Raw genomic sequence first — 22,879 nt, forward strand, 5'->3', positions numbered from 1 at the left:
CAAGCTGAAGCAATAAAAATGTGTGGGATAGACTTCAACTTTCAGAGTTGTTAACTTTCTTTCATTCTTCTATTCCCTTGTATACACTCATATACTGTTCCAAAGTCTGGTCTTGTTCTGCTTTAATTATTGGTGGCAGACTCTCAAAGAGGAGGTTTTATTTTACTGTCATCTTTGAAGCACCTGCAGAATTTATTTTTGTCTTTATTTCTAATGATTCCTATTCAGTCAATGGAAAGATGCTTTGTCTTTTGGAATAGTATTAAGTATGCTGGTAGGGGAGCATGAAACTTGTATATTGTATTGGAGTACTCTGTGTGTGTGTGTGTGTGAGTATTCAAGTATCTGCTATAAATTCTTGCTTTTTCCTTAAATTGCCTGCAAACCTCTCCAGGCAGTTTTTTGCCTGTTTGCTGACTAAGCTTTCACAAATATCTTGCTTTCCTGGGAAAGCAAGCCCCCTGTTTTCTGACACTGTAAGTCCAGCTGCATTGTATATTTATAATAAAGGATTAGGTAGGAAGGATTACTCCACCCATGTTAATTGCATTCCTCTAGTTGGGTGTAAATTATATTTCTACCCTCTGGGTGTGTAGTAATTGACCCAATTATTCATAGTCTCAGTGGCATATGTTACTGTTCTTTCAGATCAGAATGTTATCTAATTTGATGGCACTTTTCTTCTTCATAATCAATCTCTGGTATTACAGCTGATCTGTTGATCAGCTACATTGAAAAGACAAAATTGAGATAAACAAAAGTACATGGCAAATGTTCTTACTGCGTTTTTATGTAGAAAGAAATTGAGAGTGTTTTTCATTTTGAACTTACATGAAGTCTTGTGGCAGTAGGAGATTTTTCACAGATTTTAGTATTCCTACAGTATTTTTTTATATTCAGAGTATGTAAACCCCTTATTCCTTGGGTATCCAAAATACCCAAATATCTTGGGTATATTCATAGATACTTCAAATTCTACATTTGCCCTGCTTGGTTATAGCACTAGTACTACTCCTTTTGAAGCCACAGTATCCTATATCTCATTTTGGGTTGAGAAGCTGCTGTTGTCTTTATTTCCCAAGATAAAATATGAATGAAGGTATAAACCTTGTTATAATTTATGCCTCTGTTTAGGTGTGTGTTTAAAAATAAAACAAATAACCACATGTACTAATACCAATGTATTAATAATGCAATTTTATGTCTGATGTAGTTTTTTACTGCAATACTAACTGGACTTGTTCTGAACACTGTTAAGGGATGAATTGTTTATATTTGTTATGAAAGTTGGCAGCCTGCACTTGTCACAGCTTAATGTTACTTAAAGTGGTGCTGAACAATTGAGATAGAGGACAAAAGGGAATGAATATGCAGAAAATTAAGTTTTATTAATTAAGCAGATATTGCACCTTTCTTACCATGGTAATTTCATGCAACAATTTATTACAGGTCTTGATTAATGTCCATTGCAAGCCAAGAATATGTACTTTATGAACTTTTAAAAGAAATAGTATTATCCTCTTGTGATCAATATTTTTAAATGTGGAAATCTCTTTTTAGGAATGCTAATGACTGCCAATGAAGCCCCTAAAATGAATATCTATTATATACCAGTAAGTAATCCAAGTTGTTGCTGATATTGCTCCTAAAGACACAATTGTTTGAAATTCATATCTACATTGTCTTGAGTTGTCATAATTAAGTAAATTTAGGTTAACCATAATTTATTAATGTAACATGTTGAATTACTTAAAAAACAACCGGTAATTTTCCATTTGCTACCAGTTTCAAAACTGATTAGTGGCTGCAGAAAATTCAGGTGAAGCTGTTTTTATAACTGATGAAAAAGAATTCCTAAATAGGGACTATGTTTTTCAAGATAATAACTTTGTTTTGTTGTGAAATACTTCATTTGTGTCTTTAATATGTGGTGTACAGTGACATAGTCATAGCAGTAAATATTCTCCTCTGTTCTGACAAAGAAATGTGATTGTGTTACTTCAGGTATGGCTCTTGACTGTAACTTCTGCTCAATGCCCTTCTTCAAATGCAGCTTTTCACAAGATAAGCTTTCTTTGAAAGGCTTAACTGTAGGTTTAACTGTATGCTTTATCTCTGTAGGTTGGTTTTAGGGAGACTTAGCAGCAAGCCTTCTGGTGTCAGGGAATGCTACAGAAAATTACACCTGCATTTCCCTCTTGGTTTAGTTTCTACAGTGCATTCTCTAGAGGTTTTCTTGTCCTGATAGAAGATAAATAGTAGGATTTGTAAATAGCTGCCCAGACTTTAAAAATACGTACATTTTATTCTCATTTTTTACAAACTATAAAATTTATTAATATTGAAATATATATTTAACTATTTTTAAATGAGCCAAAAGTCTTCATTTAGCTAATCAATTTTAAATGAATGTAAATGTAATTTTTTTCAGTTCATTCTAGTCATCCCCCACTGCCATATCCACTATGTGATCTTGATAGGATCTTGATTAAGTTCAGGTTGGAGATTTATGAGTTGACATTTCTCTTTGTGGAACAGAATATATATACATGTTTTCTTTGCGTGTCTAAGCACAAGAGTATCCCCCTCTAAGCAATTGTGTAGTCTGATATATTAATTTACATTATTAGATTTTTGCATTTAGAGAGGTGTGGCATTTTATACATGAGTTATATCAGGTTGTTCTTTGGATGTGAATTGCCTGTTTCTGTAGTTCAGCTCTAACCAGCTCACATTTTGTTAATCGCACTGTTCCATGCTTTGGATAACAAAGGGGGACAATAAATATTTCTGTATTTATGACAAAATATTAGCTGTAGTTAGAAGCTGAACTCTTTCTTTCTGTTTATCTCATCCTTTGTAAGGTTGAGAGAGTAGCTCTCCAAGCATTTTTTTTCTCTATAATCTTTTTTAATTAATGAATTAGGGAATAGAAACTCACATATTTTCAAAGTCTGATGCATTTTTTAAAACTGGAATGGACTAGTTAATAAATTTAAATAATCCAGATGGAAAAAGCATTCCTTCTGTCACTAAAGGTAAGGTTCAACTTCTCTCTGAAAATTGTGCACTGAGATTATTTTTTATGCAGGTGTGCATGATACATGAACCTGACAGCTGTAAGTCAGCTATTAAAGGTTCACATCCAACTTAGCCAAAAAGTTATTTCATTGTCTTGATTGTCACCGGTGATGAATGTTTGTTAGAACTTGAGTATTCTTGCACATATTGTAAATCAAAATGAAAAATACTTACTTTTTGCTCTCACTGACACAAATCTTATTCTCGTAGAATCCTCTGTGAGTATTGAATTTGTATTTCTGAAGTCAGACAATTAATTTTTAGTTATGAAATATCAGCACTCTGTTTTAGATTTCATATCATACTTAGAGACAATATTGCAAACTTAAATGCTAACTAATACTATCTAGTATTTTTACAGCATGCAGGCTATTCCAATGAAGTTTAACATAAATCTTGCCCTAAACCATCTTCCTGTGTCACCATCCCCTGATTTTTGTTATCTGAGTCTGCCTAAACTTGTTTGGTTAATACCTTTTTATGGGTTTTACATTCACAGTGACATGAGTATATAAATGGACCCAAATGATAAATGTTAAAGCATAAATCTAAATAGAAGTTTTATTTTTAAGGTATTGTTGTATACAAAAAAATTTAATTTTTTTTTCAGAGGCTACTGCGCAGACTAAATTTGCTCTTCAGATCAGCTAAACTTCTCCAGTTTTTGTCAATGGCTTTGAGTTTGTTGTTACTTTTTTAGCTGACAATCTGTAGTTCATTTCAAAACATGTAATTCTTACCTTAGACAATAGAAAAGTTAAATAGTAGTGAGAAAAAGTTACTTTGAAATAGAGACAGAAATCTCACAGTCTGGTCTGACTTTTTTACCCTGTGCCTTTTTACAGGCAAGATTGAAGGGTCTGGCACAGCCCAGTATTGTGTAATTTTACTGCATTTCCTAAAAATCAAGTATGTAGCTCACTAAATCTGTTTTTGTTGGCTGCTTTGTTTATTTTTTAATCTACCTTTTAAATGAAGAAAATATAAAATGGAGGACTTGTGTCAGCCTTCAACTGCTCCAGGACATTTTTTATTAAGGAAAACTTAATGTTAATAACGCATTCATGTTACAGTTTTATTCCTTGATCTTCCAGGCTAGTTATTTGAGCTCAGAGTTGCACACCTGTCCTTTGGTTTCTCTGTCGGTAGATGATTAATACATGGTTTTTTTTCTATCCTTGGAAGACTTACTAATTTCCTTGCACAGGCAAAGTTAAGTTTAGTTACATGGGTCTTTGGAGCAAAACTTTAAAGAAATTTATTATTTGATCTCTTTTCATGGTGTTATTTTCTACCTTTTTCTAAGAACTAGAATTCGCAGTTTTTATAATAGTAAATTAATCTTCTCTTTATTTGTTTAAGGTAGACTTGAATACAGCTGGAAATTTGTCCTTTGTCTTTGAGATGTTGACAGGAACTGAGTTATAAGTCTTGATGAATTCCATAACAGAATAAATGCCTGGGAGAGAGGCTGTTAACTGTAAAGGACAGTAATGTAAATAAAGTCCATTCAGTTGTCTGTGCCCATCATTGGCCTGTAGCACTAATAATTATTCTCTTGTGTTAAATGCTTATTGGAACAGCTATAAGGAATTGCCATGGCCATGATGGAGGAGGATACTTAAAATCCCAAATGTATAGTGCTGTGCTCTGAAGGAGACAGACATTCACAGTGGTGGGAGTCTTGCAGAGCAGTATGTGCACAGATGGGAGCAGACAGACCCAGCGTCCCTGTCCCTGGTTGGAGTTGGCCAGACAGTGCAGGACAGTGCCCAGCCCAGCATACCCAGCCTCTCAGCAGGTTTTATTAGTGTGGGCACAGTGCTGTGCTAACACAGCTCATGACTGGTGAACTGGAGCTGGCTCGTGTCTGGCCAGCTTGGAATGTGCTCTGGCTGAGCTCATGTCTGACTGAATATCTGTGTACGTGTGCCCGCTCTCTCCATTGTTAATGCCAAAGCTAAATTTCTATTTCAAACCCCAAAAAATTACTGTGTCCTGAACTTCAGCATTATAAAAGATTATGATACACTGAGTATCATAATATTGCCTGTAAGAGAAATGGCATGCATCAACTTTTCCTACGGAAGTTTCATCAGGATAGGTATGACAGACTAGGAATGTCTGAGAACACTGCATTTCATATTAAAAAGTAAAAAATCACTGCAGTCTTTTCCTTTGTGTGCAAAGCTGTAAGTAGAGGAAATGCAAGGTGATTTTTTGGTTTTCTAGAAAGGATAGGCATGTTTGCTTTTAAATAGCAAGATACCTTATATAGGTACACAGTGCAAAGTGAGCAAAAAGTAAATTGAATCTCACCATTGAAATGAAATGTTTGTGTTACATAGGTAACATCTTGACTGGCTTAGCTTAGAGATTTTGTTTTTGTTTTATTTTGTTGGGCTGTAATGAGGGCAAGTGCCTCTGAATTCCTGACTGGAATTGGGCTGTTTGCCATTGGTTTAATAGCTAACTTGCAGTTTATGAAAACATTTGGAACCTGCTTCTTGCCAGCTGGCTTCCTGGTACATCACTTTGATGTGTGCCTGGGGAAGGTTGAAATGAAAGTTGTGTGTGCCTTGGGATAGTTTTTAGACTACTGACTCAGAAACATAAGTTGATTCAATAGTGCAACCAGGTCCTGGCCAAAGAAGTGAAGAGAGGCAGAAGTTCCACTGACACATGGTGGTCCATTGGCCTGGGATCTAAGATGAGTCAGATTCTCTTTAACCTTAATTGAGGCTGTCATGTTCCATGCAGTACAACTTCTCTTTGCAGGTTGTACAGAAAATCCCCCACATGCCAGCTCCTGGGTGCTCTGGGTGGAGAGCAAGGGCCATAGGTGTTAGTCTGAGTGTTTACTTCTGGTTACACAAACATGTCTGATCTTAGCACAGATGTTGCAAATCAGTCCGGTCTCATTTATTGGACTTGTAAATTTGGGCTACATAAATATACTGAAACTGAAACTTGCTGTATTCATTAGGTTGTTAAGAGAAGAGAGCAATTAAGCATGTAATTAATTGAGTGTAATATTCTGTGTTCTGGATTTTTTTTACTTTTCCTGCAGTCTTGGCAGAACACTCCCTGTTGAGGCTAGAAGCAATGTACTTTTGGTGTAGTGAAGATATTAGCGCTTTAAGAAAAAATAAATCCTGGAGCATCTCTGGCTTCTTTTCAGGTGGTTTTGGAAAATAATTTGATATCCTAGCACTCTTCTAGTTCAGGGCTGTTGGAGTTGTAAACTGGAAATGTTTCAAGAGCAAGTATTTCTTGCCTACTCAATGATTCAGTGTCTCCAAGAGTATAAGGGTTCTGTTTTTAATACAATACCTACTTTGCACATGTGACTGTCCTTATTGCTAGAAATATCATGAATTTTATCCTCTTAAAATTGAGTGGTTTTTCAGCTAAACCAGCCATTGCTGGTACTTCTTGTCTTTCACATATTCTTTAACTAAATTTGTTTTCCCTTTACTCTTTTTTTTTTTTAACCTCTAGTCTGGTTTAGTTACTGTTTTAGCATCTTTTTGTTTTGAGTATTCATAAAAAATGTTTATCCTTAAAAAAAAAATGTTTTCCTTGGATTTAGAAAAAAAATAATTTTAGAAAATGTGAGAAAAAGTTTTTCCTTAGTGGTTAACCCTGAAATAACATAATCACTGATTAAGGCAACAAATCCTATTAGCTTACATGTTTTCATTTAATGCTGTGGATATTTGATTAAACAAATCTGTAGAGGGAACTTGGACTGAAGGAAATACAAGTGAAAGCAGTTTTTTAATACCTTAGTTCATCCCCTGTGTTTCTTTCTGGATATTTGTTTGGAGTAGTTCTAGAATGTAAATTAGGGATGGATATGCTTTGATCATAGGTATCCAGATGAGCTGCTTCTAAATGGTTGTGTTGACCAAAGTTGTGTTCAGTTCACTCACAGATAGAAAAAGCATTTATCTGAAATAGGTAAGTATTTTCTGTCAGTCTGTGACAGGGTGCCCTCACTAGTTCTATCCAAGAGGTTATGACTTGTCTTTACAGACTGCCATTTTTCACTTTATGAGGTTTGGGAAGTTTCCCCTGTGTTGTACTCTCCACTTAGTTCTACAAGCCTTTCAGAACAGTTTTATCATTCTGAGATTTACATTCTTATCCATTAGGGATCTGCTGACTTTTTTTCTCTTTTGGGTCTTTATATGATAGGAATACAAACCTACCTGTCCACACCTTGTATCTCATGCCTTTGGGGCCAGTGTTCTGTATAGTCAGCTGTCATTCACATAGTTTGTGGGTGAAGTTAGAGTTACAGTGAGACCTTCTGTATAGATTTTTGGCTTGTGTGGTAAAAGCTATGAAGCAAATGATGCAATTCTTACTATATTAGTGTTTGGCATTTTGACACTAATAGAACAGATTAGCAGTAGAGGGCAAGATTTTGATTTCTTTTAGAATGTTTTTTTGTCTTCTGACTGGCATTATTAGGTCATTCTGCATAGGTGCTGCCTCAAATGTTGTCTTGAAGATCATATGATGGCCCTGTGTTTTTTAGAAGACAGTTGTTCATCTTGTTCAATACAGCCCTTCCCTAACATGTTTTTGGTAAAGTGGAAAGCAACCATGAAACTGGCTTGTGCTGGGAGATTTTTTTCTCTCCTGAAACAATATGTAATGTCAAAAAATATTTCACAGTCTGGGAGTATAGTATTGTAAAATAAAATGGTAGTTGTGACATAGGATGGAAAATTTTGGTCTTAATCTTAGTTTGTTCATTTTGAAAACTGTAAAATGACTGGAAAGAAGGATTGTTATGAAGTAACGTATTACAGTTGAGCTTCGGGGCTGCCAAGTGTCAAAAGAAGAAAGTTTCCATTAATAAAAAGGTACTTGAGTGTATCTCTGGCCTTTAAACTAGTTCTGAGTCTTGATATGTCAATCCTGGAAAATTGTGTTTTTCATCCAGAGCAGTCTAATCCTTTACACACAATAAAAGAAAAGTCTGGTGAATGATACATGACCTATCTCACAGTATTTACAAGCATAGGAAAAAAGTTGTTTATCTTCACAAGCAGAAATGTGAGCTTCCTACTTTTAACCTAAACCCTTTCAAAGTGAAAAATAACACCCTGGGCTTACTCCCAACAAAGGATATCCTCCATTTCCCATGTGCTGGCTGAGAGACACAGCACTACTTGTCACATATATATAGAAGGAAAACACCAATGTGTGATAATCAGGAAACAATTTCTGATCTTCCTGTAAAACTCGTTTTAGATGTTTTCTGGTACTAATTATGTACTAGTTTGACATCATGTCTAGATTAGGAAGTTGTATGAGCCCTGCTTAGTGCTGTTGTGGCTGTTAGTGTACTAGGCAGCACTTCTTCAGTATTTTTTGGACAGACAGCAGCACACTGACTGTAAAGTCATACATAGAGTTTATGTCAAACTCTTCACAGAGCACAGGAGAACATTCTTAAGAGCAGAAGTTGTATGGAATTATACTGGGTGATTGCTCTGACCATTGCTAGAAGAATCACATGCTTTTCAGTGTTGTGACTGTTTCTCAAGCAGTTGGTGGTAATGGACCTCCTGTTCTTGAGTTCTTATTTTAAGAAACATGTTTTGAGGGGGGAGTGTGCTCTCCTTTTGTTAAGTCTTGAGTATCTGAAAGATATTTTTTATTTCTTAACTTGGCCTTTGGGCCATCTACTCTTCACTTGATTTCTGAAAATTTAGAGGTGCAATTGCTTGGCTTCAGTCAGTGAAGAGAGAGGCAGTCACAGATAATGAAAATGTGTAACTGCTGAAATGAAGTTTTGTACTATGCTACATGTCTATCAGGAAGTAATAAGAACCTAGAGTGTTTTAGCTTTTGGATCAAAAAGCCAAAGCATGTGAGAATTTTCTCCATGCAATAATTTCAACTAAGTCTTTATTTCATTACATTTGAAAGTACAGGGTTACTGTACTTCTGTGTTGCACTCAGAATTGAAAGATGTTGTGAGTTATAACTATTTTGTGCATAAATAGTAAGTTATGAACATTTAAGATTCCTATCGCAGAAGACCATAGAAGGAAGTAACACTATTACATATATGAAAGCTTTTGAATATTTATTTGGAAGCTGCTGTCTACTTAAAATTATTTCTTGAGTTAAACAAAATTTCTTTAGCATTATGCTTTGCAATGAAGTTGGTTTATGCTGAGCTTATATTCATTATCTGTCTGGAGGAGCTGCACATTCCTAACAGGTAGTTGCTTTTCCTTCCCTTTGTGTTGTCTGGCAGTTGTCTGCATAAACTCACAGAGAAGTCTTCCTCCCAGTTTTGCAAAAAGCAATTAAGCTGCAGTGGTAGGGAGGTATTAGAAACTCACACATTATTAGATTTCTGGTTGTTTGTCAGTCATGTAAGGTAGACAAAGAGCTGGTTTTGCCATTACCTTTGCATCTGTAGCATTTATCAAATTTCCCTAAAATGCAGGTTATCCTCCAGTATGTTTTGTTTTAATGATTGTATTTATGCTGTAACATTCCTTGGCATCTGGTGTGTACTGTAAGAATTCTGTTGTTCCCAGCCACTTAAAAGCATGAGAGGCAAGATCCTACACAGTTGAGGAGTCTTCCTGTCCCATCAAGAGAAATTGAGAAGGGGACATGCTGGAACTTGGCACTTCTAGCTTATTTTTGGTGGCTCTTACCTGTTAATTTAGATTGCCATGGGGGGCTATTGCATACATACTAAAATCAATGCATGTGTTACTCTAATCAATGTTAGTAGTGGAAGTTTTGTCAGTTGATGGCCCATGCTTTTAGTATTGCAAGAAGTGCCATTATGTTTTGAGAAACAGATTTCTGAACATGTTGGAACAATTAAAAACTGTGTAGAAGTTCTTTCCTTGTTTAAAAGGAAGGTTCAGACAGTTATGAAGTTTCCCACTTAACCATTGCCTTGTCTGCCTCTCCTGCAGTCACAAATGCAAGGGAAGAACTTTGTGAGGAATTTATTCCTTCTAATGTATCATGATAGGGTGGAATTTTTTGTTAGACTTTGTAAACTGTCAAGATAGTATTTGTGGGGGAGATTGTGCTGGTTCAGTGACACAGGGTTACTGAGCAGTAAATTGACTTCATTAAGGTTCTGATGAGTCCCAGAACCAATGCAGAGGAATTGGTAAGAGCACTTAGTCAAATGTGATGGGGAATGGAAGATGTGGATGGCTGAAGTAAAATGTGGTTCCTGACTTACTGTCAGCATGGCATTAGATCAGCTGATGATACAGGATCTGCATGATCATGATGATACATGATCATTTTTTTTTTTCATGGATAAAGAAAGAGAATCAGCACGTGTCCATAGGTAAATAAAACCTGGGAAGCTGAAGTCATTGCACAGTATTAAGGCAGTTTGCCTCTCTTTTTACAGCATGTATGCTATAGAAACTGCTGTGTTAGAATAAGGACAGACTTTTGGTAACTTCTGAATTGCTTCCAGGTGATATTTTTGGGAAGGTGCTTGAGGTAAGTCATGGTTGTAATGCAGACTTTGAGAAGCAACTCTCCTCTTACCTTTTGGGCTTCATTTGATTAGTTGACTTGATGTGAAAATAGTGTGTTCTTGTACTTCAAGTTTCAATATATCTTTCTGACTTCACATTGTGTCAATATTTAAAACCTGTAGGGAGTCTGATAAATAACAGATCCATAGCAATACTGATGAAGTGTTTGTTTTATGTATTTCAGAACATGGTAGGGACTTTGGTGGAAGCATCAGACTCTACTGTTAATGCCATGGCTGGTATACCACAGATGAGAAGTGTCCCTTTTTAGCTCTGTCATGTGAGGAAGAGCTCCTCTGGCAGTCTTATTTACAGTTTTAAGGAGTAACTTTATTTGCTTGAGGGTGGTTTTTTTCCAACATTATGAGCAACATTGTCTCCTTCAAAACATGGTGGCTTCACTCAAAGCACTCACTGTGAAAGCTGACCTGTGACTGCACTGTAGTGCTTGTCAGACCAGAGAATATGAGATTTAAAAAAACCAAAAACCCAAACCACCACTGTAAAGCCAAGCTGCTTAGAATTAGAAAAAGAAATACTTACTATCTGATAACTACCAGGATGGAAAGATTTAGTATCTCATTCCTAGAAGATGCGTGCAAGTTCCTGCAGCAGTTTTTGTTTAACACTGGGAAGATAATAAAAGCAATGTTTCCTTTAAAATGCTCTCTCAAGAGAAAAACTTCCAAATAGTTGATTTGGCAGCTTCCATAGCATAGTGAAAGGTAGGAAAACCAACTATTCAACCTCTCTGATTAATGAATGTGCCAAAAATGTCTGGATGCACTGGAGTTAAGATGAGAGAAAAAGCCAATTCATTATATAGTTCAGAGAAATTTATGAGTGTGTGGGCTTAAAACCAACTGCAGTGCTGTTGTCAGTAATATGCCAAAAAGGGAGAATGAGATATTTAGTCTTCTCTTGGTCATGTCTGTATTCCACTGAGCTCCTTGATGTCTTTAAAAGCACAAATCTATACCATATGATATAGGGTGAATAAAAGCATGAAGTTATGAAGAATATATGGGAGATTTGTTTGGAGTTTATTCCCCAAACCAATTTAATTTAGAGAATCAAAAAATCAAATAATTTTATTCAGCCCATTAAATAGAATTATGAGATTAACAGGACATAATTGGAGTTGACTGTAGAGCATTCATAGGAATAATGAAGATTACAAAAGAATGGCAGAATTCAAAATGACAAATTGTTTGGAGCATGTTGGTTGCTGTGGAAACGCTGTGTATGGAAACACAGTAGACAGAAACATAACAAGATACTGTGACCCCAAGGCTCCTTCCTAACCCCAGCTGATCTCTTGGGCTGGCTGTGGTTGAAGGCCAGAAGCACAGCAAGAACAGAGAGCTCCAGCTTTCCACATCTGCAAGATAGAAATAATCCATCGGGCTTTTTAGAGGTACCAGTTGCAGTTGATTTAATGTTAACTATCAACAAGGTACAATGAGGTGTTCATTCTTCCCTTCTCAATGCATCTAGATGGAAACTTTTCAAAGTTATTACATATTGAGATCTGTGTAATTCTTAAAATTAGAGAACAAAACATTGAAAACAATTCTCTTAAAATGAATAGTAATTAATATTTCATGTAATTGCATTAATTAAATTTGGCTATATAATTAGGGAGCTAATTATGTTTAAAATGCAATTGCACTTTTCAATCACTGCCCACACCCTGGGGATCATCGTTTTTTTTTACCTCTCTCATTAGACCTTCTATAATCTTTCACCTGTTGAAAGGTGTGATTGAAATGGAGAATATGCATGCATAGATGTGCATTTGCTTTCTCCAGCAGTTATATCCTGTTAGAGGTTTTAAATGCTTTATATTGTGCCATTTCATTAAAAAAACAAACAAAATTAAGATTTTATCGTTATTATTTGTCTTCTCCAAAAACTTGTTTTTGTCTCCAGTAGGTAAATACCTATGTGAAGTCATTGAGTCAGATATATAAAATATATTTAATTTCAAGAAATGATAGTCTAGAAAATCATCTCTTTTTGTTGAAATGTTTTAAGTTTTATTTTTGGTTTTGTTTTTTATTGGGAATGTAGGAATGGAGGAGCCACTTTGAATTGTGAAGTCAAATCCCATCACATCACAAGCACACAGATTTTATAATGTTTTCCTTGAATATTTCAGATTTAGTCTGAAAATTAGTTGTTAGTTGTTCCCCATTATCTCCATTTAAAAGGCTGTTGAGTCACACTCCTCTGGTGCTTAAGCTCAGCTCTAGTTTACATTGTCTCTGTGATGTATTTATTGTGTAAGCATTACTGTTTCAGAAATCGTCCTTGCTGCCTTTCACAGTCCTTGCTACAGTTTGCATTCACGTATACTGGAGTTGTACACAATGTCTCCACCAACTCATTAATCATTTTACACAATGTATGTACACAGAGATCTGCTGAAGACCTTAAATATATGCTATTTTTGTTGTAATCACCATTATTCAAATAATATGGCCGTGAATTAGTTAGTATATTTTTGCTACTTAGTAATGGTCTTAGTCAAAATGCATAGAAGATACCACAAACATAGATTTTTGCCAGAAGGTTTTACTTCTAAAATCCAAAAGAACAATGATAGGATATATTTTCATGCTTTTTTTGTTACAAACTGTATCACCATGGTGTGGCCTTAGAGTTACTTCTTGTGAAACTAAAATTTTTGTGCATCTGACTGCTGCTGTCTCATGCAGCCACAGCAAATAATGCCTCTGCTTTCCAAAGCCTCTGGAACTGTGTGGTTGAATGATGTCCACATACATTAAGTTAGTCTTCTAGAGGGAATCCAGACAGTCTGAACTTTCCTAATTCTACTGAATAATATTAAAATCTAATTGATCTAATTAATGCAGTAAACATTTTGCATATTTTTGATTCCTAAAATAAACCAGTGAAGATTGAAAGGGTTGAGTCTTACTGTATTTTGACATCTTGTTTATTGCTGAAGAGTTTATCACTGCCTTGTTTGAAATCTTCCAGGAACTTACTGCTTAACATCCAGAAAAACAGATTTTGGAACCTGTTTTTACTCCCTGAGAAGCAAAGAGCAACTGTTCAGTCACTCCTGTAGAATTGGTCTCAAAAACCTTCAAACAGGTTCTTAACAATACTTGTCTGGATGTGCATTCATTGTAGTTTAATTTAAATCTCTTGACATCTGTCTGTGGGAGCTTCTACACATCCCGGTCTTCTTTTAAATTGCTGAGCATGTTTAATACTAGTTAGGATTACGACAGGTTTTTTTTGCTCTCAGGACTCTGCAGAGCTGACTGTCAAACTATTGAGTGGTGTTTAAAAGTGTACAAGTGCTGTCTGGTGTTCCAAATTCAAGATATGGAACATCTCTTGTGGGCTGGGGATAATACCTATCCTAGGGTGCATTAATTTTAGGAGAATTACAGACCAGTGACAGGATTACATTTTCTACAGAAGTGCTCAGGAATTAGGCATGGCCATAAGAACTATTGTTATACATTATACATGCAAGACTTGTGGTGCCACAAGACTACGAAGTCAAACATCTTGTAAAATAGAGGACAAAGAGCTGTGATTTTTGAAGTTATTTTACAATATTTAAAAAAATATTTTTCTGTGAACATTTTTCTCTTCTATTTCTTGGTCACTTTGGTCTCAGACTTGTCTCTGCTCAGTTGAGTGCTAGAGCACTCGTATTTTGTGTCTTCTATGTGTAAAGTGAAGAAATATTCTAATGTATATAAGAAAAAATTGATATTAGGTAGCACAGTAATGTCTGTTCTTACCTGTCACTTAAGTTGCATGCAATTACCTACCTCATAACATTTTCTTATTCATGCTGTGAATTTCAGTGTGTTTTTCTTTGTGAGGTGTGGTAGGTTCCTACCTTTCCACTCCAAACTGTCAAGTGTATTGATGGACCTACACAAACTGCACAGCTTTGCTTTGTTGTGGTGGCTGTAACAGGGACTGCAGACAAGGCTGAGGTGGTGCCAGTGCTGGATGGCAGCAGCTCCAAGGGGTCCCAGGGGAGTCCCACTTGTGTTGCAATGTGGTCACTGTATGGAATGTCATGGACTGGGGCAGACAGGCCAGTTTCACTTGTTCCACCTTGTCCCTGGAGGTGCAGTGCAGACCAGCCCTGTCAATTGTTGTTTGTACCTGGGCAGAGGAATGGTGGGTTCTTGGAGCCTGGCATTCTGGAGTGCTTTTAGCATCATCCTGGGGTCGCTGTTGCTTGACAGTGGAGCATTAAATTCTGGAGTTAAAATGCAATAGCAGTTAATTCTGTGCAGGTTTACTGTTGCAGGAGAAGGGCGTGTCTTGATTATGTTCTTGTGGCTGATATTGCTTGCCTTTTCTGTTTTTGAATTTCTTCCTAAGCTTTAAAAAGTGTTTCATTTTAATGCACAAAACAGAGCTCCTAAAGTGTCCTAGAATACCTAGAATAAGTGGTTTCAGTGGAGTAGGAGAAGGGGAAATAAGGTAATAAAACATACACAGATATCTCTGTAGGGTTTTCCTTTCTGTCAGTTAACAGGCGAAATTTGAATAATGGTTGGACTTTCTATTTTTTCCTGGTATTCTGCCACTTCTTTTTTCCATTATCTCATTTCCCCCACTTTGTTTTCTAAGATCTGATCATCCAACTCACTCCATAGATTATTGCGAATGATCAGCTTTTTTGACCTATGTGTTTCATGGCACAGATTATGCCCCATGAAGGTTTTCACACTCAGTATCAGGTGTTGAGTATAGGAGAGAATGTTGTCCTTAAATTTTATTAATAGAGAAGTTTTGTTTAGTTAGTAAGCAGCTTGGGAGTTTTTTTTAATAAGAAGGACAAACTGCTTCTAATGCAACAAAATTATGTAGGTAAACTTAAGGTTCTTCCACACCAGTCATGTTTTTTGATGGTCTGGTAATGAGGAACAGATAGCTGATTTCTTAAGTGGCATGAAGACTTTTAATAGATCTAGACTGCTTCTTTTTAATATAAAAGCTTGGCATTTAAATAAGTCAGTTTGGGGAAAATAATACAAAAAATTAAAATCTGGATGGAGACAAAAGCTTTTGAAATGTTGGCAAGAAGTCAATCTGGATGTTATATATGTCATTTATTTCTGGTGCAGACATGGGGATTTTGGTTAATTAAGTAGGAAAAATGTTTCTTGTTAGTAACATCTTGGGAATTTCCTTGGAAGCTCTTGGTAATTGGAATGAAATATGCAGCATAGTAAAAAAATGCCCTTTTTCATTTGGCATGTTATGGTTCTCAGCTAGAGCTGAGATCTTAGGAAGATAAATCACATTTAATACAAAGACAATAGTAGTCTAGAATAAAATATTATTCTCTGGAGTGTTACAGACAAGAATATGTTTGATAGAATGTTATGGTCTAGAACACAATTTTACAGGTTTTTTGTGTATAGTCTTCAAAAGAGGACTTTAGAATTAGGAAAAAGACTTCTTAAATGAGCAGCATTATCTCATGCAGTTATTACACAATCCCTTTAAAACAAAGTATATGTTAAATAAATAAAATCACTTCTAGTTGTTTCCATAATTAAATAGGATCTTAAAATGTTGTTGTATCACAAGCATTCCTATGCTTGACTGCAGTGCTTTTAACATCAATTTTTAGCAAACAAATCAGAAACCTCATTAAAAGTCTCACTATAGGATTTAACTGGTCACTTAACATTCTAAAACATCATCTGATTTACACTAGAGAGAGAAGTGCAATGTTAGATTTTTCCATGCTGCTAACTCACCTACTAAAATAAGACTTCTGGAACAGCTAAGTGTGACTGCCTGAGTCAAGATGGAAAGGAATTTCCATCAGAACAGCAGGAGGGAAAAGTGGAGGGAGCTGATTTTTAACTTGGGAAATTGGAGGAAGCTTATATGGAAAAATACATTGATAGTGCTACCTAACATTGTGCAAACAAATCCTTTGCCTCATCATGGAAATATGCAAGTATTTTTAATATTTCCTATTATCTGTTCTTACAGTCTGGGTTATTCCTGAATAAATACATGAAATGTATCTGTGGTGTTATATTTAAAATAAATAGGTCAGAGTAGGATTTAACATGATTGCATAGTGAACCTAATGGGTTCAAGATCCAGAAGCACTTTACAAATTAGTTGCTACCTACTGCCTTTAGTTTGCAATTTCTTCTATAATGTTTGACTCTAAGCTTTTAATAAATTAATCAGACTGGGACCACTTGAAACAGTTAAACTTGAAACCTCCAGACTGGCTGGTCTCAAATGACCTAAATCTAAACAACACTTACATAATCTATAGTACTCTTTGTTGGTAATGCAAGCAATAGGTTTAATTGTCTTCTCTTAAGTGCTGTGGGATTAATTTGCTGTTCCATTACAGCATAGTAGCCAGGAACCTAACTGTAGGCTTTTTTTGTAAGAAAATGCAATGTTACAACTTTCCGTAATATCCACAGGTTTTAGGACCTGCCCCAAAATGGTGCTCCTTCTTGGACAACTTGACTGAAGAACTGGAAGAGAATCCAGAAAGCACTGTTTATGATGATTACAAATTTGTTACCAAAAAAGACCTTGAAAATTTAGGTAAAACACTTATATTTGCTCTTTGGCTGACTTCTTTGTTCAGTTTTTGAACATTTACAAATCTGAGTTTTGTAATTTCAGTGTGATGTATGAGGACTGTTGTAAATTCACTGACAGTAGTTTCCTCTTGTTTTCTTGGTTATTAATATTCCAGACTGATGTCTCTAGGTTCTTTGATTCCCACCCAATTCAACAGTAGACACTTTTGTTTATCATATTTTTATCCTAAGAAGGTGATATTTGCTGGTATAATATCTCTGGGAATCTGCTGTGTGTGCTTTCATATGCCACATGGAAGGCATAGGAAGAGAAGTTGGTTTAGTTTTCAAAATATTTTGAGGTGCTCAAAATAGAATTTTGAGGCTGCCCTATTTGAATGTAGCAAGTTTCAGAAAATGCAAATCATTCTAGGGCTAATAGTTTCAAGAAATTGAAACACTGAAAATTACATAGCTGAGAAGGTAAACAACCTTCTCCTGAGGCAGTTGTCCTTTTTCTGTTATGTGGTTTGATCAATGTTTTGCTCCAGTTTACTTAATTTACCTCTGACTGTGAGTGTTGGGTTTGACCCAAGACAAGCCTCTTTAATTAAAATGATCTCTCTATCACACTAAAAATGTGGACTATGGACTTTCAAAAAATCCTCTGGAATTCTTTGTGAACTTCTGTGGAGTGTGGTGCATGTGGGCATTTTAAAAACATGCTCAGTAATGTGTATTATGACAAGAAACATGGATTTGGTTGCTCTGAAGAAGGTTAAAATTTTTTGCTTGCCAAAATGATTTTTATTCCCAGTTTTACTTAGTCTTGATGCCATGATTGTGACCATTAGATTGGTTTTTGCATTGGCAGTGCTTCTTTGTCTTAAGGAAGTGAACTGGCTGGCTTGGAATAGAGTTCTTTTTACGTAAAAACTCTTTGAAATTCTCTGGAACTTTTTCCTCAGGCCTTACTCATCTCATTGGATCATCATTGCTGAGAGCATATATGCATGGCTTCTTCATGGACATAAGACTTTATCATAAGGTAAATAAGGCTGAAGTTTTTATATTTATATTTTAACAATAAAATATATGTGCTGGGGGTTTTCTTTGTCTTTTTTGTGTTTGTTTGTTTGCTTTTTTTTTGTTGTGGCTGGGTTTTTTCCATCCCATAGTGGACTGTGTCCTGTATTAATGGTATTTTCTTTTTACTTTCTCCTGCTTGTTTAAAGGCAAAAATGATGGCCAACCCCTTTGCCTATGAAGAATATAGAAGAGAGAAAATAAGGCAGAAGATAGAAGAAACACGTGCACAGAGAGTTCAACTGAAGGTGAATCCTAGAAACAAATAGTATACTTTGGGGAAAACTGTTCATAAAGAGTAATATTTTCCTAAGTGTATCTTAGAGATGTAGTGACTTAGGGTTTGATTCTGTTTATCATTGGACACACAAAGAATTTATAGAACTTCTTGAATGGAAACATAACATTCCCATACATGTGATTTTGAAAGGCTGGTACCAAACTAAAAATGCAGCTCTCATCTCATTTGCCACTTGAGCAGATAATCCACTGGTAAAACTTTGCATTTTCTACTTCTGTCATTAAATTACATAAGGCATTTAGACATGACACTCTGGAAAGAGATACATGAAAATTGTATTGTGTTTATAACTAGTAACTTTGTAAATTGGATCTGTTCAATATAAAAGGAAAAAGAGTTGCTTTTGAAGTTCTCAACCTGATGCATTAGAAGTTAAAAATAATGTGTAAGTTCTTAAATCTTCTCAGAGTGCAGTTGCTTTACTGGTATCTAGAGATAGTCAAAGAGCTCTGCAATTGTAAGAATATAAACCATGTAGGTTGCATGTGTAAAAGGCTAATTTATTAAATGCTTTCCTCTTTGTAGAAACTCCCCAAAGTTAATAAAGAACTTGCACTCAAACTTATTGAAGAAGAAGGAGAAGAGCAACAGTTGAGTAAAAAAAGAAAACAAAAGGTGAGCTCTTGTTTTGGTGAATTCTCTAGCTGGGAGTACAGAACTCACAATGATTACAGATTCTTTATTTTTTGTTGTTGCTGTTTGGCCAAACAGATTCAAAATACCATTGTTTCTGTTTCTTATAAATTACTTATTCTGGTAGGTGACTTTAAGATGGAATTGACTGTAGCTGGAGCATAAAAAAAGAGCATATAGTAGCTTAAAGCTAAAAATGATGAAATACTATGTGAAGGTAATACAGGTTTCATAGGACTCTAGAAGCTGGTTAATGCAGCCTCAATACCACAGCTGTTAAATCAAGACTTGTTGTTTGCATTTGTTTTTGGTATTTTGGTGATGACAGGATAGATGCTGTCTATGAAATTTAAGACCCAATTGCCTTTTTTTGTGCATACAGTTAAATTTATTTTATAGAATAGCTAAACATGCAACAGGAGTTCTTCTCGATGTTAAAAGTAATCCATTTCTCTGCTAAGAGAAGTTTTAATTGAAGAAATTGGTGAATGTTTAATGGGAGGGGAGGCTTTTTATAGGTAGCCCTTAATAGGTGCTCATTCTCACAGGAATATAGCAATCATGAAATCATGGCAGACACCAACTGCATGTGATAAGTAATGAAATCTCGTGTGTTAAGGTTTGTAGGAAGGATGAACTACCACTAAAAAGATAAGTGGTGGTGGAACTTAGATGCAAACTTAAGCAAATAGTATAATGAAAATGAGAGTTCAGTAGCTGGGGACAGATTTGTCTTGGAGTACACGGAGATTTTGTTATTAAGAGGACTAAATAGAGTGTATATAAAAATGTACATTCAGGTTATTTTTGTGAAACAGTATTAAGAGTCCTATGACAGGCAGTTTGTTTTAGGCTTTGGGATTTAATTTTTGGCTGTGGTTGGAAGTTCCACATTTGTGTCATTTTTGTGATTGAAATTTAATCTTCTTGTTTTCTGTATCCTTAGTTCCACCCTCCTTTATGATGAAAACCTATGCAGTAGTGGGATTAATGTGCTGGTATAAGTTGAGCAATGTTAAAAAATAAGCATTTTCTAATAAAAAGCTATGCATGCAATGATTTTAAAATGATAACTGGTCTTCTCATAAGATGAATTAGTAGCTTGAACTGTTCTGAATTCACCAGTAGCATAATTTACACTGAGTTCATTTTACTTTGACATGAATTAAACTGCCTTTTCCATTCTGTGTATGAAAGTAGTGAAGAAAAAGTGTTATAATCTGTAAAACATTTCCTCTGAAGTATTTACAGTAAAATAATAGTAGCATTGCGTAAAGACATGTACCCTTATAATTTGTTTTACATGTTGTAGGCACATCCCCATCAGGCAGTATATTTGCCTTGGAGGTACTGCTGATTAGTCAGTAGATATCAACATGTCTCCAGACTAGCTGGCTGAATGTATGAGAAACATTTATTTGAAAATATTAGTAATTGGGTATTTAAAGTGTCTGTACTGTGCATTAAAAAAAACTTTTGCTTACAGGTAGCTTAAAACAATCATTGTTAAAATACAATAAGCATAAATCTTGATTTTTATTTAACCTGGAAGGATAAAGCAACAGGCATTTCATATGCTGGTTATTAATTCTGTTTAATTAAGAAAAAGTGTTACTTATTTTGTTAAAGTCTATTTCAGAATTGTCTGACTTGCTCATGCTTTGCTTCTGTTCCAGAATCTGCCCAGCCTCCTCAAAGATGATCGTTTTAAGGTCATGTTTGAGAATCCAGATTTCCAGGTGGATGAGCAGAGTGAAGAATTTAGGCTACTTAACCCACTTGTTTCTAAAATAAGTCAGAAAAGAAAGAGGAAGCTAAAGATCTTAGAAGAACTGGAAGCACAAGGAGCGGTAAAACATTTTCCATTTGGATTAAGAAAACTCCATAAGCTTTTTTTTCCTCTGTTTCAAGCTTTCAAACTGTTCACTCCAGAAATTGAGGCAATGCAAGAATGTCTTATTAGCTACAATAATTAAGTGTAATTTATAATGTTAATCAACTTCTTTGATGTAATACTGTTTTTGCACAAGCATAGGTTTGAAAAACATAAAATATGCAGATGATAACAACCTTGTAATGTACTTTTAAGCTTCATTTGCTGTTCCTGCTTTTGTTCAAAAGTTGTAATTCTCTTCAGCTGTATCTATCTACAAGCTGTCACAAACTCTGCAGGAATGATTTGGAAGGAAAATTAGTTAATGATTTCTTATTTTATACTATTTTTGTCTGCAGGAAGAGGAGGAAGAACCAGAAGGAAAAGCAAGTGATGCAGAAAGTTCTGAGAGTTCAGATGATGAAAAAGGCTGGGTTGAAGAGGTCAGGAAACAGCGCAAGCTTTTACGCCAAGAGGAAAAACTAAAGCGGCAGGAAAGGCTCAAGGAGGATCAGCAAACATTACTGAAACCTCAGTTTTTTGAGATTAAAGAAGGAGAGGAATTCAGAAGCTTCAAAGACTCTGCCAAAAAACAGAAATTAATGAAGTAAGACTAATGTTCCCATTTTAATAGGTGGGGGTGGATGATTCTCAAGTATTTCTCTACAGTGCGGGCCCACGATGTTTTGGCTTGGAAGCACTTGCTAGTAAAGCTACATTTGGTGATCCAAGGGTATAACTTAAAGTGACATATAACTTAAAGTGAGCTTTGTTTTATAGGTAAACAAATACACAAGTAGCACAGAGACACAACACAAATGAAATGAGTAAGATACTACCAAGTCAGACTGGGGGATCCATTACTCAGTGTTGGTGAAGTGCTGTTCTCACAGCTAACAGTGATATCTTGTGGACTGATTATATTTCTCCACCATTGTCATTATGAGGTTAACAGGCTGGATGCTTTTCATCTGAATATCTAAAAGGATTTAGAATGTTACATGAGTAGTCATTGTTTTGGGTTTAGGATCAAGATGGATCAAGATGGTAAAAGAAATACTGTTTTGTCTGCGTGTTTTTATGGCATCTAGAAATTTTCAAAATCTACACTGTTCTTGTAGTGTCATGACTTAGTATTTCTGTTTTTCTATTTGCAATACAAAATACCAGGGTAGGAGGGTATTTTTTAAGTGCAGGTTTTTTTGTTTGGGTTTGTTGGTTTTTTTCATTTCCTTAAATGGATGATCATCTGAAATAATGGATGCTTGGATAAGCATGTCAAAGTAAAGAAAGAGGACTTGGCTTTGAGGTGCTCAGTGGCTGCAAATCTCATTGATTTAGTTTTTCTAAAGGGAGTTGAGCCCTTCAGAAGATGAGATTTAATAGCATTTTATTGTTTGGAGCGCAGACACTCGTTAAACCTTTCAAGACAGTGGCTTCAAAGTTCTTGCAGCACAGCTAGGGCAGAGCAGAATTCTGACTAATGGTTAGAAATGGTTTGTTGGGCTAGATGGATCTTGTAATAAACATTTTGGTTTTATTTAGAATGAAATTATACAGTCAAAGAAAAGAAAGTGAATAATATAATGGGGCTGTTTCTTTATGTCACTTATGACTACAATCTATGATGAAAATCTAAATCTATGATTTATGATGGAAATTTTCAGGAGATACATGAAGAAACACTTGATAAATTCAACCTTTTAACTAGGATGATAATGTAAAATGTTAGCAAGACAGTGTTCATATGGTAGTCAGATGGTCTATGATTTCC

The 22,879-nt window shown here is 35.4% G+C and overlaps 1 protein-coding gene across 1 annotated transcript in view; it reads left to right on the forward strand.

The window, feature by feature from the left end:
• The window catches only part of NOL10 (nucleolar protein 10), a 49,199-nt gene that overhangs the window by 18,081 nt on the left and 8,239 nt on the right, over positions 1–22,879 (forward strand). Inside the window, exons 13-19 of the mRNA XM_079330068.1 lie at positions 1,561–1,613; positions 17,108–17,234; positions 18,181–18,260; positions 18,448–18,546; positions 19,125–19,214; positions 20,909–21,082; positions 21,465–21,712. Coding sequence (XP_079186194.1) covers positions 1,561–1,613; positions 17,108–17,234; positions 18,181–18,260; positions 18,448–18,546; positions 19,125–19,214; positions 20,909–21,082; positions 21,465–21,712 — 871 coding nt within the window. The remainder of the gene's footprint in view (positions 1–1,560; positions 1,614–17,107; positions 17,235–18,180; positions 18,261–18,447; positions 18,547–19,124; positions 19,215–20,908; positions 21,083–21,464; positions 21,713–22,879) is intronic.

Source organism: Erithacus rubecula (genome assembly GCF_903797595.1).
Source record: "Erithacus rubecula genome assembly, chromosome: 2".
NCBI lineage: Eukaryota > Metazoa > Chordata > Aves > Passeriformes > Muscicapidae > Erithacus > Erithacus rubecula.